Source organism: Pristiophorus japonicus, unplaced genomic scaffold (genome assembly GCF_044704955.1).
Source record: "Pristiophorus japonicus isolate sPriJap1 unplaced genomic scaffold, sPriJap1.hap1 HAP1_SCAFFOLD_246, whole genome shotgun sequence".
Taxonomy (NCBI): Eukaryota; Metazoa; Chordata; class Chondrichthyes; family Pristiophoridae; genus Pristiophorus; species Pristiophorus japonicus.
In genome coordinates, this window is record NW_027252188.1 from 665,180 (window position 1) to 682,392 (window position 17,213).

At 50.7% G+C, this 17,213-nt stretch overlaps 1 protein-coding gene across 1 annotated transcript in view; it reads right to left on the reverse strand.

The window, feature by feature from the left end:
• Window positions 1-13,926, reverse strand: part of LOC139245919 (DNA mismatch repair protein Mlh3-like) — a 36,519-nt gene extending 22,593 nt beyond the window's left edge. Inside the window, exons 1-2 of the mRNA XM_070871366.1 lie at window positions 13,904-13,926; window positions 9,726-9,804 (exon numbers count right to left, since the gene is read on the reverse strand). Coding sequence (XP_070727467.1) covers window positions 9,726-9,804 — 79 coding nt within the window. The 5' untranslated portion in view covers window positions 13,904-13,926. The remainder of the gene's footprint in view (window positions 1-9,725; window positions 9,805-13,903) is intronic.
• Between the last annotated feature and the right edge of the window lie 3,287 nt (window positions 13,927-17,213).

Here is a 17,213-nt window from a genome sequence, read left to right on the forward strand (position 1 = left end):
TTTGAGGTTGTAACTCGTAGAGTAGACAAGGGAGAACCAGTGGATGTGGTGTATTTGGACTTTCAAAAGGCTTTTGACAAGGTCCCACACACGAGATTGGTGTGCAAAATTAAAGCACATGGTATTGGGGGTAATGTACTGACGTGGATAGAGAACTGGTTGGCAGACAGGAAGCAGAGAGTCGGGATAAACGGGTCCTTTTCAGAATGGCAGGCAGTGACTAGTGGAGTGCCGCAGGGCTCAGTGCTGGGACCCCAGCTATTTACAATATACATTAACGATTTAGATGAGGGAATTGAGTGTAATATCTCCAAGTTTGCAGATGACACTAAACTGGGTGGCGGTGTGAGCTGTGAGGAGGATTCTAAGAGACTGCAGGGTGACTTGGACAGGTTAGGTGAGTGGGCAAATGCATGGCAGATGAAGTATAATGTGGATAAAAATGTGAGGTTATGCACTTCGGTGGCAAAAACAGGGAGGGAGAATATTATCTGAATGGTGACAGATTAGGAAAAGGGGAGGTGCAACGAGACCTGGATGTCATGGTTCATCAGTCATTGAAAGTTGGCATGCAGGTACAGCAGGCGGTGAAGGTGGCAAATAGCACATTGGCCTTCATAGAAAGAAGATTTGAGTATAGGAGCAGGGAGGGCCTACTGCAGTTGTACAGGGCCTTGGTGAGGCCTCACCTGGAATATTGTGTTCAGTTTTGGTCTCCTAATCTGAGGAAGTACATTCTTGCTATTGAGGGAGTGCAGCGAAGGTTCACCAGACTGATTCCCGGGATGGCGGGACTGACATATGAAGAAAGACTGGATCGACTAGGCTTATATTCACTGCAATTTAGAAGAATGAATAAGAGGGGAGCTCATAGAAACATATAAAATTCTGACGGGATTGAACAGGTTAGATGCAGGAAGAATGTTCCCGCTGTTGGGGAAGTGCAGAACCAGGGGTCACAGTCTAAGGATAAGGGGTAAGCCATTTAGGACCGAGATGAGAAACTTCTTCACTCAGAGAATTGTGAACCTGTGGAATTCTCTACGGCAGAGAGTTGTTGAGGCCAGTTCGGCGGATATATTCAAAAGGGAGTTAGATGTGGCCCTTACGGCTAAAGAGATCAAAGGGTATGGAGAGAAAGCAGGAATGTGGTACTGAAGTTGCATGATCAGCCATGATCTTATTGAATGGTGGTGCAGCCTCGAAGGGCCGAATGGCCTACTCCTGCACCTATTTTCTGTTTCTATGTAATGAGGGGGCTCGACAAGGCGGATGCAGAGAGGATATTTCCACTCATAGGGGAAATTAAAACTAGGGAACATAGTCTTAGTCTTAGAATAAAACTGAGATGAGGAGGGATTTCTTCTCTCAGAGGGTTGTAAATCTATGGAATTCTCTGCCCCAGAGAGCTGTGGAGGCTGGGTCATTGAATATATTTAAGGTGGAGATAGACAGATTTTTGAACGATAAGGGAGTCAAGGGTTACGGGGAACAGGCGGGGAAGTGGAGCTGAGTCCATGATCAGATCAGCCATGATCTTACTGAAGGGTGGAGCAGGCTCGAGGGGTCAAACTATTTCTTGTGTTTTTATGTTCCTACAAGGGCTCCTTGATGCCACACTCGGTCAAATGCTGCCTTGATTTCGCGGGCAGTCACTCTCACCTCACTCTGGAATTCAGCTCTTTTGTCCATGTTTGGACCAAGGCTGTAATGAGGTCTGGAGCCGAGTGATCCTGACGGAACCCAAACTGAGCATCGATGAGCAGGTTATTGGTGAGTAAGTGCCGCTTGATAGCACTGTCGACAACACCTTCCATCACTTTGCTGATGATTGAGAGTAGACTGAGGGGGCGGTAATTGGCCGGATTGGATGGGTCCTGCTTTTTGTGGACAGGACATACCCGGGCAGTTTTCCACATCGTCGGGTAGATGCCAGAGTTGTAGCTTGGCTAGAGGCACGGCTAGTTCTGGAGCACAAGTCTTCAGCACTACAGCCGGGATGTTGTTGGTGCCCATACCTTTTGCTGTATCCAGTCGATCAGCCGTTTCTTGATATCACGTGGAGTGAATCGAATTGGCTGAAGACTGGATTCTGTGATGGTGGGGACCTCAGGAGGAGGCTGATATGGATCATCCACTCGGCACTTCTGGCTGGAGATGGTTGTAAACGCTTCAGTCTTGTCTGTTGCACCCACTTGCTGGGCTCTGCCATCATTGAGGATGGGGATATTCATGGAGCCTTCTCCTCCCGTTAGTTGTTTAATTGTCCACCACCATTCACCACTGGATGTGGCAGGACTGCGGAGCTTTGATCTGATCCGTTGATTGTGGGATCGCTTTGCCCTGTCTATACCATGCTGCTCCCGCTGTTTAGCATGCATGTAGTCCTGTGTTGCAGCTTCCCCAGGTTTGTCCTCATTTTTAGGTACACCTGGTGCTGCTCCTGGCATGCTCTTCTACACTCCTCATTGAACCCGGGTTGGTCCCAGGCTTGATGGTAATGGTAGAGTGAGGGAAATGCCGGGCCATGAGGTTACAGATTGTGGTGGGATACAATTCTGCTGCTGCTGATGGCCCACAGCGCCTCATGGATGCCCAGTTTTGAGCTGCTAGATCTGTTCTGAATCTATCCCATTTAGCACGGTGGGAGTGCCACACAACACGATGGAGGGTGTCCTCAGTGTGAAGACAGGACTTGGTCTCCACAAGGACTGTGTGGTGGTCACTGCGACCAATGCTGTCATGGACAGATGTATCTGCGACAGGTAGATTGGTGAGGATGAGGTCAAGTAGGTTTTTCCCTGGTGGTTCTCTCACCACCTGCCGCAGGCCCAGTCTGGCAGCTATGTCCTTCAGGACTCGGCCAGCTCGGTCAGTAGTGTTGCTACCGAGCCATTCTTGGTGATGGACATTGAAGTCCCCTACCCAGAGTACATTCTGTGCCCTTGCTACTCTCAGTGCTTCTTCCAAGTGGTGTTCAACATGGAGGGGTACTGATTCATCAACTGAGGGAGGGCGGGAGGTGGTAATCAGCAGGAGGTTTCCTTGCTATGCTTGACCTGAAGCCATGAGACTTCATGGGGTCTGGACTCAATGTTGAGGACTCCCAGGGCTACTCCCTCCCGACTGTACACCACTGAGCCACCACCCCTGGTGGGTCAGGACATACCCAGGGATGGTGATGGAGGAGTCTGGGACATTGGCTGAAAGGTATAATTCTGTGAGTATGACTACGTCAGGCTGTTGCTTGACCAGTCTGTGGAATAGCTCTCCCAATATTGGCACAAGTCCCCAGATGTTGGTGAGGAGGACTTTGCCGGGTCGAAGCTGGTGCCGAGGTCAATGCCGGGTGGTCCATCCGGTTTTATTCTTATTGTTTTTCATAGCGGTTTGTAACAACTGAGTGTCTCGCTGGGCCATTTCAGAGGGCAGTTCAGAGTCAACCACATTGCTGTGGGTCTGGAGTCACATATAGGCCAGACTGGGTAAGGGCAGCAGATTTCCTTCCCTAAAGGACATCAGTGAACCAGGTGGGTTTTTACGACAAGCCGGTAGTTTCATAAACTAGGGGGGTGGGGGAGGTGGAAGTATATCGCTGTTCATTCAGTGACACTGGCTCACAATCCTGGAACTCCCTCCCTAACAGCACTGTGGGAGCACCTTCACCACACGGACTGCAGCCGTTTAAGAAAGCAGCTCATCTCCATTTTTCAGAGCAACTCGGGATGGGCAATAAATGTCGGTTTTGCCAGCGATGCCCACAACACAGGAATGAATTCAATACAAAGTCTGTTTCTAACCTCTATTGACTACTGTTGATCGACAGTCCCAGTCTCTCCTTCCATCTCACCTCAGCTAGCTCCTGGGATTTTTCACTCTCCAGTCTGGTGCCCTCGCTTTCTATTGACTTTTCTGCTTTCTATTAAGACCTGAAACTGTGGTCATCACCCACCCATACTCAACCTCCCCAACCTGATCATACTGTGTTCACTGCTCACTGATACTCAGCCCCCCAACCTGATCTATTTCATTACCATAGCTGGATCTAGCAATGCCTCTCCCCTTGAAGGGAAATGACCAGCCTGCATACGTTTTCAGAATTCCATTCTCTTTTCTCCCAATCAATGAGTGTGGTCATTAAAATCTCATACAACAATAATTTATTTATTCCTACTCTAGTCCCTGTTCTGTCTTCAGATTCCCTCACACAATGAGGGGGTCTGTAGTACACCTTCACTAATGGATCACTTTCCTCTTTGATCTCCAGCTACCAGGAAACATGTATCCCATGAATGAGTGCATTTAACAAGGCCGATGTAGCCTGAGCTTTCCCCTGTGTCCAATCACGTGTGCACTCCGGACCCGAGCCGTTCATTCCTTTTTCCCCCTCGTCTCCTCTTCTCTCTATTCCTCCCTGACCTCTTGCACCTGTCATCACACCTCTTTTCATCTCTCCTCCCTCGAATACTCCTAAATCCCTACCGCAATCCTTCATTACTTTTCGACCTTCCTACTCTCCTGCCGCAGTCCCAGGCTTGACCCCCTCTCAGATCAGCTGACAGCTTCCCTCTGTGCCTCTCTTGGCATCTCACGAAGGGCCTATCGAGGCACTCGTCGCTGCCTCCTTACGAGCAGCGGCCCCAACTGTCCCATCCTACTCTGTCGCAGACCTTCTCACCCAGCTCTCGTCTCAAAATTGCTCACTACTCCAGAATCATTCTGGAATGCAAAGATAAACCCCGGCTTCTATTCTCCACTGCTAACCGTCTCCTTAAACCCCTCTCCCCTGTCTCCACCCTCACCTCCGACAACAAGTGTAATGAGCTCATGGACTTCTTTGTCTCTGAGATTGAGACCATCCGATCAGCTGCCTCTTCCCTTCCTTCCCCCAGCCCACCGGCCAAACTTCCTGAGGTTCCCCCCTGCCCCAGCCCTGACCTCAATCTCTCTCCAGCTTCTCTCCCATCTCCCCACTGGACCTCTCCGAGCTCATCCTGTCCACTTCCTGCTCCCTCGACCCTATTCCCCCCAGACTGCTGACCACTCAACTTCCTTTTCTGGCTCCCATGTTAGTGACATTGTTAACGGTTCTCTCTCCTCAGCTACTGTCCCCCTCTCCCTCAAATATACCACCACCACCCCTCTCCTCAAACAAACAACCCTCGATCCCTCCGTCCTCGCAAACTACCGCCCCATCTCCAACCTCCCTTTCCTCTCCAAAGTCCCTGAACGTGTTGTCGCCTCCCAAATCCGTGTCCACCTTTCCCGAAACTCCGTGTTTGAATCCCTTCAATCCGGTTACTGCCCCGCCACAGGACCCAAACCGCTCTCATCAAAGTCACAAATGACGACCTTTGTGAGTGTGACAAAGGTAAACTATCCCTCCTCATCCTTCTCGACCTGTCTGCAGCCTTTGACACAGTGACCACTCCATCCTCCTCCAACACCTCTCCCCCATGGTCCAGCTGGGTGGGACTGCACTCGCCTGGTTCCATTCTTATCCATCTCATCGTAGCCCGAGAATCACCTGCAACGGCTTCTCTTCCCCCCCCCACATCGTTACCTCTGGTGTCCCCCAAGGATCTATCCTTGGCCCCCTCCTATTTCTCATCTACATGTTGCCCCTCGGTGACATCATCCGAAAACACAGCCTCAGTCTCCACATGTACACTGACCTCACCACCACTTCTCTCCACCCCTCACAGTCTCTAACTTGTCCGACTGCTTGTCCCACATCCAGTATTGGATGAGCAGAAATTTTCTCCAATTAAATATTGGGAAGATCGAAGCCATTATCTTTGGTCCCCACCACAAACTGCATTCCCTACCCACTGACTCCATCCCTCCCCCTAACTCCTGTCTGAGGCTGAACCAGACTGTTTGCAACCTTGGTGTCATATTTGACCCTGAAATGAGCTTCCGACCACATAACCACAGCATAACGAAGACCACCGATTTCCACCTCTGTAACATCGCCCGTATCCACCCTTGCTTCAGCTCATCCGCTGCTGAAACCCTCATCCATGCCTTTGTTACTTCTAGACTTGACTATTCCAACGCACTCCTGGCTGGCCTCCCACATTCTACCCGACGTAAACTAGGGGTGATCCAAAACACAGCTGCCCGTGTTCCAACTCTTACCAAGTCCCACTCAACCATCACCCCCTTTAAAAATGGTCACGATCACTGCATCTCTGAGATCTCCCGGCATGCTCTCCTCCCTCCAGATGAGAGAGATGAGGTCATGTATCCGCGCCGACAGCTGTTGGGATTGTCCATGAGGGTCCTGACGTTCTAGGTTCCGAACTTCATACTGACGAAGTGGAAGATGCCTGTGCGTGAGTTCTTTTAACGTGGGGTGGCCGCTGCACACAGCAACCACATGGGCTTAGCTGGACAAGGTCTTGGTCCAGTGGCAAGGGGGTCCAATTGGAGACCAGGCACAGCTCGATAAGCCGAATTGTCTCCGGCGAAGTGTTGGCCCCAAGCTCGGCGCCGGGTAGCGCCATTGATCCTTCGAACATACTGCTTTGACCAAGCTTTTGGTCACCTGCTTGATGTCAAATTTTTAACGCATAATACTCCTGTGAAGCGCCTTGGGACATTTCACTACGTTAAGGCGCTATTTGTTGTTGTTGATGTTAATATTCAAAAATCTATCGATCTCAGTCTTGAATATACTCAACGACTCAGCATCCACAGCCCTCTGGGGCAGAGAATTCCAAAGATTCACCCCCCTCCGAGTGAAGAAATTTCTCCTCATCTCAGCCCTAAATATCCGAGCCCTTATCCTGAGACTGTGACCCCTGGTTCTAGACTCCCCAGCCCGGGGGAAACACCCTCCCTGCATCTACCCTGTCAAGCCCTTTAAGAAGTTTGTATGATTCAATGAGATCACCTCTCATTCTTCTAAACTCGAGAATATAGGCCCTGTCTGCTCAATCTCTCCTCATAGGACAATCCCCCCATCCCAAGAATCAGTCTGGTGAACCTTTGTTGCACTCCCTCTATGGCAAGTATATCCTTCCTTAGGTAAGGAGACCCGAACTGTGCACAATACTCCAGGTGTGGTCTCACTAGGGCCCTGTATAATTGCAGTAAGACGTCTTTACTCTTATACTCAAATCCTCTTGTAATAAAGGCCAACATACCATTTGCTTTCTTAATTGCTTGCTGTACCTGCAGGTTAACTTTCAGTGATTCATAAGAACATAAGAAATAGGAGCAGGAGTAGGCCATATGGCCCCTCGAGCCTGCTCCGCCATTCAATACGATCATGGCTGATCTGATCATGGACTCAGCTCCACTTCCCCACCGACTCCCCATAACCCCTTATCATTTAAGAAACTGTCTATTTCTGTCTTAAATTTATTCAATGTCCCAGCTTCCACAGCTCTCTGAGGCAGCGAATTCCACAGATTTACATCCCTCTGAGAGAAGAAATTTCTCCTCATTTCAGTTTTAAATGGGCGGTCCCTTATTCTAAGATCATGCCCTCTAGTTCTAGTCTCCCCCATCAGTGGAAACATCCTCTCTGCATCCCCCTTGTCAAGCCCCCTCATAATCTTATACGTTTCAATAAGATCAACTCTCATTCTTCTGAATTCCAATGAGTAGAGGCCCAACCTACTCAACCTTTCCTCATAAGTCAACCCCCTCATCCCCGGAATCAACCGAGTGAACCTTCTTTGAACTGCCTCCAAAGCAAGTATATCCTTTCGTAAATATGGAAACCAAAACTGCACGCAGTATTCCAGGTGTGGCCTCATCAATACCTCATATAGCTGTAGCAAGACTTCCCTGCTTTTATACTCCATCCCCTTTTCAATAAAGGCCAAGATACCATTGGCCTTCCTGATCACTTGCTGTACCTGCATACTATCCTTTTGTGTTTCATGCACAAGTACCCCCAGGTCCCGCTGTACTGCAGCACTTTGCAATCTTTCTCCATTTAAATAATAACTTGCTCTTTGATTCTTTCTGCCAAAGTGCATGACCTCACACTTTCCAACATTATACTCCATCTGCCAAATTTTTGCCCACTCACTTAGCCTGTCTATGTCCTTTTGCAGATTTTTTGTGTCCTCCTCACACATTGCTTTTCCTCCCATCTTTGTATTATCAGCAAACTTGGCTACATTACACTCAGTCCTTTCTTCCAAGTAGTTAATATAGATTGTAAATAGTTGAGGTCCCAGCACTGATCCCTGTGGCACCCCACTAGTTACTGATTGCCAACCCGAGAATGACCCATTTATCCCGACTCTCTGTTTTCTGTTAGTTAGCCAATCCTCTATCCATGCTAATATATTACCCCCAACCCCATGAACTTTTATCTTGTGCAGTAACCTTTTATGTGGCACCTTATCAAATGCCTTCTGGAAGTCCAAATACACCACATCCACTGGTTCCCCCTTATCCACCCTGTTCGTTACATCTTCAAAGAACTCCAGAAAATTTGTCAAACATGACTTCCCCTTCATAAATCCATGTTGACTCTGCCTGACCGAATTCGGGTACAAGGACACCAGGTCCCTCTGAATGCCAACATTTTTCAATCTATCATTTAAAAAATACTCTGCTTTTCTATTTTTCTTACCAAAGTGGATAACTTCACATTTATCCACATTATATTCCATTTGCCATGTACTTGCCCACTCACTAGGCCTGTCTATATCCCCTTAAAGACTCTTTGCATCCTCCTCACAGCTTATATTCCCACCGAGCTTTGTATCATAAGCAAACGTGGATATATTACATTTGGTTCTCTCATCCAAATCATTGATACAGATTGTGAATAGCTGGGGCCCCAGCACTGATCCTTGCGGCACCCCACTAGTTACAGCCTGCCAACCCGAAAATACCCGTTTATTCCTACTCTCTGTTTTCTGTCCGTTGTCGAATGCCTTCTGAAAATCCAAATACACTACATCCACTGGTTCCCCCTTATCTATTCTGCTAGTTACAGCCTCAAAAAACTCAGATTTGTCAAACATGATTTCCCTTTCATAAATCCGTGTTGATTTTGCCCAATCCTATTATTATTTTTTAAGTGCCCTGTTACCACGTCCTTAATAATAGATTCTAGCATTTTTTTCCAGTACTGATGTCTGAAGAGCAGAGAAGTTCTGTTAAAGTTAGACTTGTATAGGAGATTTGTTAGACCACACTTGGAATACTGTGAACAGTTCTGGTCGCCATACTATAAAAAGGAGATCGAGGCACTGGAGAAGATGCAGAATGGATTTACTAAAATGATACAGAACTGAGAGGATAGGCTGAACAGGCTGTTACTCTTTTCTCCAGAAAAGGGAAGGCTGAAAAGCGTGATCTGAAAGAGGTTTTTCTGATAATGAAAGGAATTGATAGGGTAGACGTAGAAATAATATTTCCACTTGTGGGGGAGTGCAAAACTAGGGGCCATAAATATCAGACAGTCACTAATAAATCCAATGGGGAATTCAGGAGAAACTTCCTAACCCAGAGAGTGGTGAGAATGTGGAACTTGCTGCCACAGGAAGTGGTTGAGGCAAATAATATCGATGGATTTAAGGGAAAGCTGGATAAACACATGAGGGAGAAAGGAACAGAAGGATATGCTGATGGGGTGAGATGGAGAGGCTGGTGTGGGGTATTATCACCGGCACGGAGCGGTGGGGCCTGTTTCGAGGCCAGACACTCGATGCGGACTGCTGCACACCTGTTCCACACCTGTTCACACTCACCATGGCAGGCCTGTGAGGACAGCACTTTCAGCACTGTACGCGACAACACACCTTGGAATCCTCCCGTTGACTGGAGCATCTGTGGTAGAAGCAGAGACTGGGCTTTACTGCGAGTGACACACAATTGGGCCAACACTGCAGTAGTCCCGGTGCACCCACAAACACAGGCTCACCGTGGCATCTGCAATATTCTGACTGATGGATCGACACCCACTCTCCTGTAGATCATAAACTATCGCCTGTACGTCATAGACCATCGCCTGTACATCATAGACCATCGCCTGTACATCATAAATCATCACCTGTACATCATAGACCCTCTCCTGTACATCATAGACCATCGCCTGTACATCATAAATCATCACCTGTACATCATAGACCCTCTCCTGTACATCATAGACCATCGCCTGTACATCATAAACCCTCTCCTGTAGATGATAAACTATCGCCTGTACATCATAGACCCTCTCCTGTACATCATAGACCATCGCCTGTACGTCATAGACCCTCTCCTGTACGTCATAGACCATCGCCTGTACGTCATAGACCATCGCCTGTACGTCATAGACCCTCTCCTGTACATCATAGACCATCGCCTGTACATCATAAATCATCACCTGTACATCATAGACCCTCTCCTGTACATCATAGACCATCGCCTGTACATCATAGACCCTCTCCTGTAGATGATAAACTATCGCCTGTACATCATAGACCCTCTCCTGTACATCATAAACCATCGCCTGTACATCATAAACCATCGCCTGTACATCATAGACCATCGCCTGTACATCATAGACCCTCTCCTGTACATCATAAACTATCGCCTGTACATCATAGACCCTCTCCTGTACATCATAGACCATCGCCTGTACATCATAGACCCTCTCCTGTACATCATAGACCCTCTCCTGTACATCATAGACCATCGCCTGTACATCATAGACCCTCTCCTGTACATCATAGACCATCGCCTGTACATCATAGACCCTATCCTGTACATCATAGACTATCGCCTGTACATCATAGACCCTCTCCTGTACATCATAGACCATCGCCTGTACATCATAGACCCTCTCCTGTACATCATAGACCATCGCCTGTACATCATAAACCCATCCTGTACATCATAGACCCTCTCCTGTACATCATAGACCATCGCCTGTACATCATAAACCATCGCCTGTACATCATAGACCCTCTCCTGTACATCATAAACCATCGCCTGTACATCATAGACCCTCTCCTGTACATCATAGACCATCGCCTGTACATCATAGACCCTCGCCTGTACATCATAGACCCTCTCCTGTACATCATAAACCATCACCTGTACATCATAGACCCTCTCCTGTACATCATAGACCATCGCCTGTACTTCATAAACCATCACCTGTACATCATAGACCCTCTCCTGTAGATCATAAACTATAGCCTGTACATCATCGACCATCGCCTGTACATCATAGACCATCGCCTGTACATCATAAACTATCGCCTGTACATCATAGACCCTCTCCTGTACATCATAGACCATCACCTGTACATCATAGACCCTCTCCTGTACATCATAAACCATCGCCTGTACATCATAAACCATCGCCTGTACATCATAAACCATCGCCTGTACATCATAGACCATCGCCTGTACATCATAGACCCTCTCCTGTACATCATAGACCATCGCCTGTACATCATAGACCATCACCTGTACATCATAGACCCTCTCCTGTAGATCATAGACCATATCTTATAGATCATAGACCATCTCTTTTAGATCATACATCATCTCCTCCAGATCACACACACCTATAGATCGCGCACACACCCCTATAGATCATAGACCAGCCTCTCCTACAGAAGACATGCCCTCCCCTAGTGATCGCACGCCCTCCCCTAGTGATCGCACGCCCTCCCCTAGTGATCGCACGCCCTCCCCTCGTGATCGCACGCCCTGCCCTCGTGATCGCACGCCCGCCCCTCGTGATCGCACGCCCGCCCCTCGTGATCGCACGCCCGCCCCTCGTGATCGCTCGCACGCCCTCCCCTCGTGATCGCGCGCCCTCCCCTCGTGATCGCGCGCCCTCCCCTCGTGATCGCGCGCCCTGCCCTCGTGATCGCGCGCCCTCCCCTAGTGATCGCGCGCCCTGCCCTCGTGATCGCGCGCCCTCCCCTAGTGATCGCGCGCCCTGCCCTCGTGATCGCGCGCCCTCCCCTAGTGATCGCGCGCCCTCCCCTAGTGATCGCGCGCCCTGCCCTCGTGATCGCGCGCCCTCCCCCAGTGATCGCGCGCCCTCCCCTAGTGATCGCGCGCCCTCCCCTAGTGATCGCGCGCCCTGCCCTAGTGATCGCGCGCCCTGCCCTAGTGATCGCGCGCCCTGCCCTAGTGATCGCGCGCCCTGCCCTAGTGATCGCGCGCCCTGCCCTAGTGATCGCGCGCCCTCCCCTAGTGATCGCGCGCCCTGCCCTAGTGATCGCGCGCCCTGCCCTAGTGATCGCGCGCCCTCCCCTAGTGATCGCGCGCCCTCCCCTAGTGATCGCGCGCCCTGCCCTAGTGATCGCGCGCCCTGCCCTAGTGATCGCGCGCCCTCCCCTAGTGATCGCGCGCCCTCCCCTAGTGATCGCGCGCCCTCCCCTAGTGATCGCGCGCCCTCCCCTAGTGATCGCGCGCCCTCCCCTAGTGATCGCGCGCCCTGCCCTAGTGATCGCGCGCCCTGCCCTAGTGATCGCGCGCCCTCCCCTAGTGATCGCGCGCCCTCCCCTAGTGATCGCGCGCCCTCCCCTAGTGATCGCGCGCCCTGCCCTAGTGATCGCGCGCCCTCCCCTAGTGATCGCGCGCCCTCCCCTAGTGATCGCGCGCCCTGCCCTAGTGATCGCGCGCCCTGCCCTAGTGATCGCGCGCCCTGCCCTAGTGATCGCGCGCCCTGCCCTAGTGATCGCGCGCCCTCCCCTAGTGATCGCGCGCCCTCCCCTAGTGATCGCGCGCCCTCCCCTAGTGATCGCGCGCCCTCCCCTAGTGATCGCGCGCCCTGCCCTAGTGATCGCGCGCCCTGCCCTAGTGATCGCGCGCCCTCCCCTAGTGATCGCGCGCCCTCCCCTAGTGATCGCGCGCCCTCCCCTAGTGATCGCGCGCCCTGCCCTAGTGATCGCGCGCCCTGCCCTAGTGATCGCGCGCCCTGCCCTAGTGATCGCGCGCCCTGCCCTAGTGATCGCGCGCCCTCCCCTAGTGATCGCGCGCCCTCCCCTAGTGATCGCGCGCCCTCCCCTAGTGATCGCGCGCCCTCCCCTAGTGATCGCGCGCCCTCCCCTAGTGATCGCGCGACCTCCCCTAGTGATCGCGCGACCTCCCCTAGTGATCGCGCGACCTCCCCTAGTGATCGCGCGACCTCCCCTAGTGATCGCGCGACCTCCCCTAGTGATCGCGCGACCTCCCCTAGTGATCGCGCGACCTCCCCCAGTGATCGCGCGCCCTCCCCCAGTGATCGCGCGCCCTCCCCCAGTGATCGCGCGCCCTCCCCCAGTGATCGCGCGCCCTCCCCCAGTGATCGCGCGCCCTCCCCCAGTGATCGCGCGCCCTCCCCCAGTGATCGCGCGCCCTCCCCCAGTGATCGCGCGCCCTGCCCCAGTGATCGCGCGCCCTGCCCTAGTGATCGCGCGCCCTGCCCTAGTGATCGCGCGCCCTCCCCTAGTGATCGCGCGCCCTCCCCTAGTGATCGCGCGCCCTCCCCTAGTGATCGCGCGCCCTCCCCTAGTGATCGCGCGACCTCCCCTAGTGATCGCGCGACCTCCCCTAGTGATCGCGCGACCTCCCCTAGTGATCGCGCGACCTCCCCTAGTGATCGCGCGACCTCCCCTAGTGATCGCGCGACCTCCCCTAGTGATCGCGCGACCTCCCCTAGTGATCGCGCGACCTCCCCGAGTGATCGCGCGCCCTCCCCCAGTGATCGCGCGCCCTCCCCCAGTGATCGCGCGCCCTCCCCCAGTGATCGCGCGCCCTCCCCTAGTGATCGCGCGCCCTCCCCTAGTGATCGCGCGCCCTCCCCTAGTGATCGCGCGCCCTCCCCTAGTGATCGCGCGCCCTCCCCTAGTGATCGCGCGCCCTGCCCTAGTGATCGCATGCCCTTTCCTCCAGCTCAGATACTCTCCTCACTCCGTGTCCAAGCATTGAGAGCACTCACCTCAATCTGTTCTCTGAGAAACTCCTGCAAAAGTGAAAACATATATTAGAATAAAAGGAAAAGGAGGTGGGGTAGCATTGCTGGTTAAAGAGGAGATTAATGCAATAGTTAGGAAGGACATTAGCTTGGATGATGTGGAATCTATATGGGTAGAGCTGCAGAACACCAAAGGGCAAAAAACGTTAGTGGGAGTTGTGTACAGACCTCCAAACAGTAGTAGTGATGTTGGGGAGGGCATCAAACAGGAAATTAGGGGTGCATGCAATAAAGGTGTAGCAGTTATAATGGGTGACTTTAATATGCACATAGATTGGGCTAGCCAAACTGGAAGCAATACGGTGGAGGAGGATTTCCTGGAGTGCATAAGGGATGGTTTTCTAGACCAATATGTCGAGGAACCAACTAGGGGGGAGGCTATCTTAGACTGGGTGTTGTGTAATGAGAGAGGATTAATTAGCAATCTCGTTGTGCGAGGCCCCTTGGGGAAGAGTGACCATAATATGGTGGAATTCTGCATTAGGATGGAGAATGAAACAGTTAATTCAGAGACCATGGTCCACAACTTAAAGAAGGGTAACTTTGAAGGTATGAGGCGTGAATTGGCTCGGATAGATTGGTGAATGATACTTAAGGGGTTGACAGTGGATGGGCAATGGCAGACATTTAGAGACCGCATGGATGAACTACAACAATTGTATATTCCTGTCTGGCGTAAAAATAAAAAAGGGAAGGTGGCTCAACCGTGGCTATCAAAGGAAATCAGGGATAGTATTAAAGCCAAGGAAGTGGCACACAAATTGGCCAGAAATAGCAGCGAACCCGGGGACTGGGAGAAATTTAGAACTCAGCAGAGGAGGACAAAGGGTTTGATTAGGGCAGGGAAAATGGAGTACGAGAAGAAGCTTGCAGGGAACATTAAGGCGGATTGCAAAAGTTTCTATAGGTATGTAAAGAGAAAAAGGTTAGTAAAGACAAACGTAGGTCCCCTGCAGTCAGAATCAGGGGAAGTCATAACGGGGAACAAAGAAATGGCAGACCAATTGAACAAGTACTTTGGTTCGGTATTCACTGAGGAGGACACAAACAACCTTCCGGGTATAAAAGGGGTCAGAGGGTCTAGTAAGGAGGAGGAACTGAGGGAAATCCTTATTAGTCAGGAAATTGTGTTGGGGAAATTGATGGGATTGAAGGCCGATAAATCCCCAGGGCCTGATGGACTGCATCCCAGAGTACTTAAGGAGGTGGCCTTGGAAATAGCGGATGCATTGACAGTCATTTTCCAACATTCCATTGACTCTGGATCAGTTCCTATCGAGTGGAGGGTAGCCAATGTAACCCCACTTTTTAAAAAAGGAGGGAGAGAGAAAACAGGGAATTATAGACTGGTCAGCCTGACCTCAGTAGTGGGTAAAATGATGGAATCAATTATTAAGGATGTCATAGCAGTGCATTTGGAAAGAGGTGACATGATAGGTCCAAGTCAGCATGGATTTGTGAAAGGGAAATCATGCTTGACAAATCTTCTGGAATTTTTTGAGGATGTTTCCAGTAGAGTGGACAAGGGAGAACCAGTTGATGTGGTATATTTGGACTTTCAGAAGGCTTTCGACAAGGTCCCACACAAGAGATTAATGTGCAAAGTTAAAGCACATGGGATTGGGGGTAGTGTGCTGACATGGATTGAGAACTGGTTGTCAGACAGGAAGCAAAGAGTAGGAGTAAATGGGTACTTTTCAGAATGGCAGGCAGTGACTAGTGGGGTACCGCAAGGTTCTGTGCTGGGGCCCCAGCTGTTTACACTGTACATTAATGATTTAGACGAGGGGATTAAATCTAAGATCTCCAAATTTGCGGATGACACTAAGTTGGGTGGCAGTGTGAGCTGCGAGGAGGATGCTATGAGGCTGCAGAGTGACTTGGATAGGTTAGGTGAGTGGGCAAATGCATGGTAGATGAAGTATAATGTGGATAAATGTGAGGTTATCCACTTTGGTGGTAAAAACAGAGAGACAGACTATTATCTGAATGGTGACAGATTAGGAAAAGGGGAGGTGCAACGAGACCTGGGTGTCATGGTACATCAGTCATTGAAGGTTGGCATGCAGGTACAGCAGGCGGTTAAGAAAGCAAATGGCATGTTGGCCTTCATAGCGAGGGGATTTGAGTACGGGGCAGGGAGTTGTTGCTACAGTTGTACAGGGCATTGGTGAGGCCACACCTGGAGTATTGTGTACAGTTTTGGTCTCCTAACCTGAGGAAGGACATTCTTGCTATTGAGGGAGTGCAGCCAAGGTTCACCAGACTGATTCCCAGAATGGTGGGACTGACCTATCAAGAAAGACTGGATCAACTGGGCTTGTATTCACTGGAGTTCAGAAGAATGAGAGGGGACCTCATAGAAACGTTTAAAATTCTGACGGTTTAGACAGGTTGGCCCCAAGTTTCCACATGATTTGCTCCTGATTTTTAGGAGCAACTGGTGGAGAACGGAGTATCTTAGAAATCGCAATTCTCCACATTTAGTTTTCTGCAGTTCTAGTCAGGTAGAACAGTTTCACTTTTGAACAGAATTTTTTTTTCCAAAAGGGGGCGTGTCCGGCCACTGACGCCTGATTTGAAAGTTTCCACAGTGAAAACGTACTCCAAACTAACATAGAATGGAGCAAGTGAAGATTTTTGTAGGCCTGAAAAAACCTTGTCCACACATTAAAAAATCAGGCGCAGGTTACAAATTAGGCGCCCGGAATGAGGTGGGGGGGCGGGGAGGGGAAGTCATTAAATTCTACAATCAATCCTTAGTTATACTTATACAAATATTATACAAATAAATCCAACCTGAATAAAAATTTATAAGCAAAGAAAAGATTAAATAAACCATCTTCCTACCTGTGTGAAAGTGCTTCAGGCAGGGAGAATGCTGCAGTCAGCCTCACAAGTTGAGGCAGCCATTCCCGACGGCAGGGGGGGGGGGGTGGGAGGAGGAGGCAGTAAGGGCCCGACCGACAGCAGGGGGGGGGGGGGTGGGAGGAGGAGGCAGTAAGGGCCCGACCGACGGCAGCGGGGGGGAGGCAGGGAGAATGCTGCAGGAAGCCTCACAAGTTGAGGCAGCTGTTGTCGACAGTAGCGGGGGAGGCCCCCTGCCGTCGGCCGGGCCCGTCGGGAAACGGCTGCCTCAACTTGTGAGGCTTCCTGCACCTTCTCCCTGCTGCAAGAAGCCTCAGTGCTGATCATGGAAGGGCAATGTGCTTTTATTAAAAAATGATTAAAAATGAACAGCTGCAAAGAACTACAAAAATGGCCGCGTGCCAAT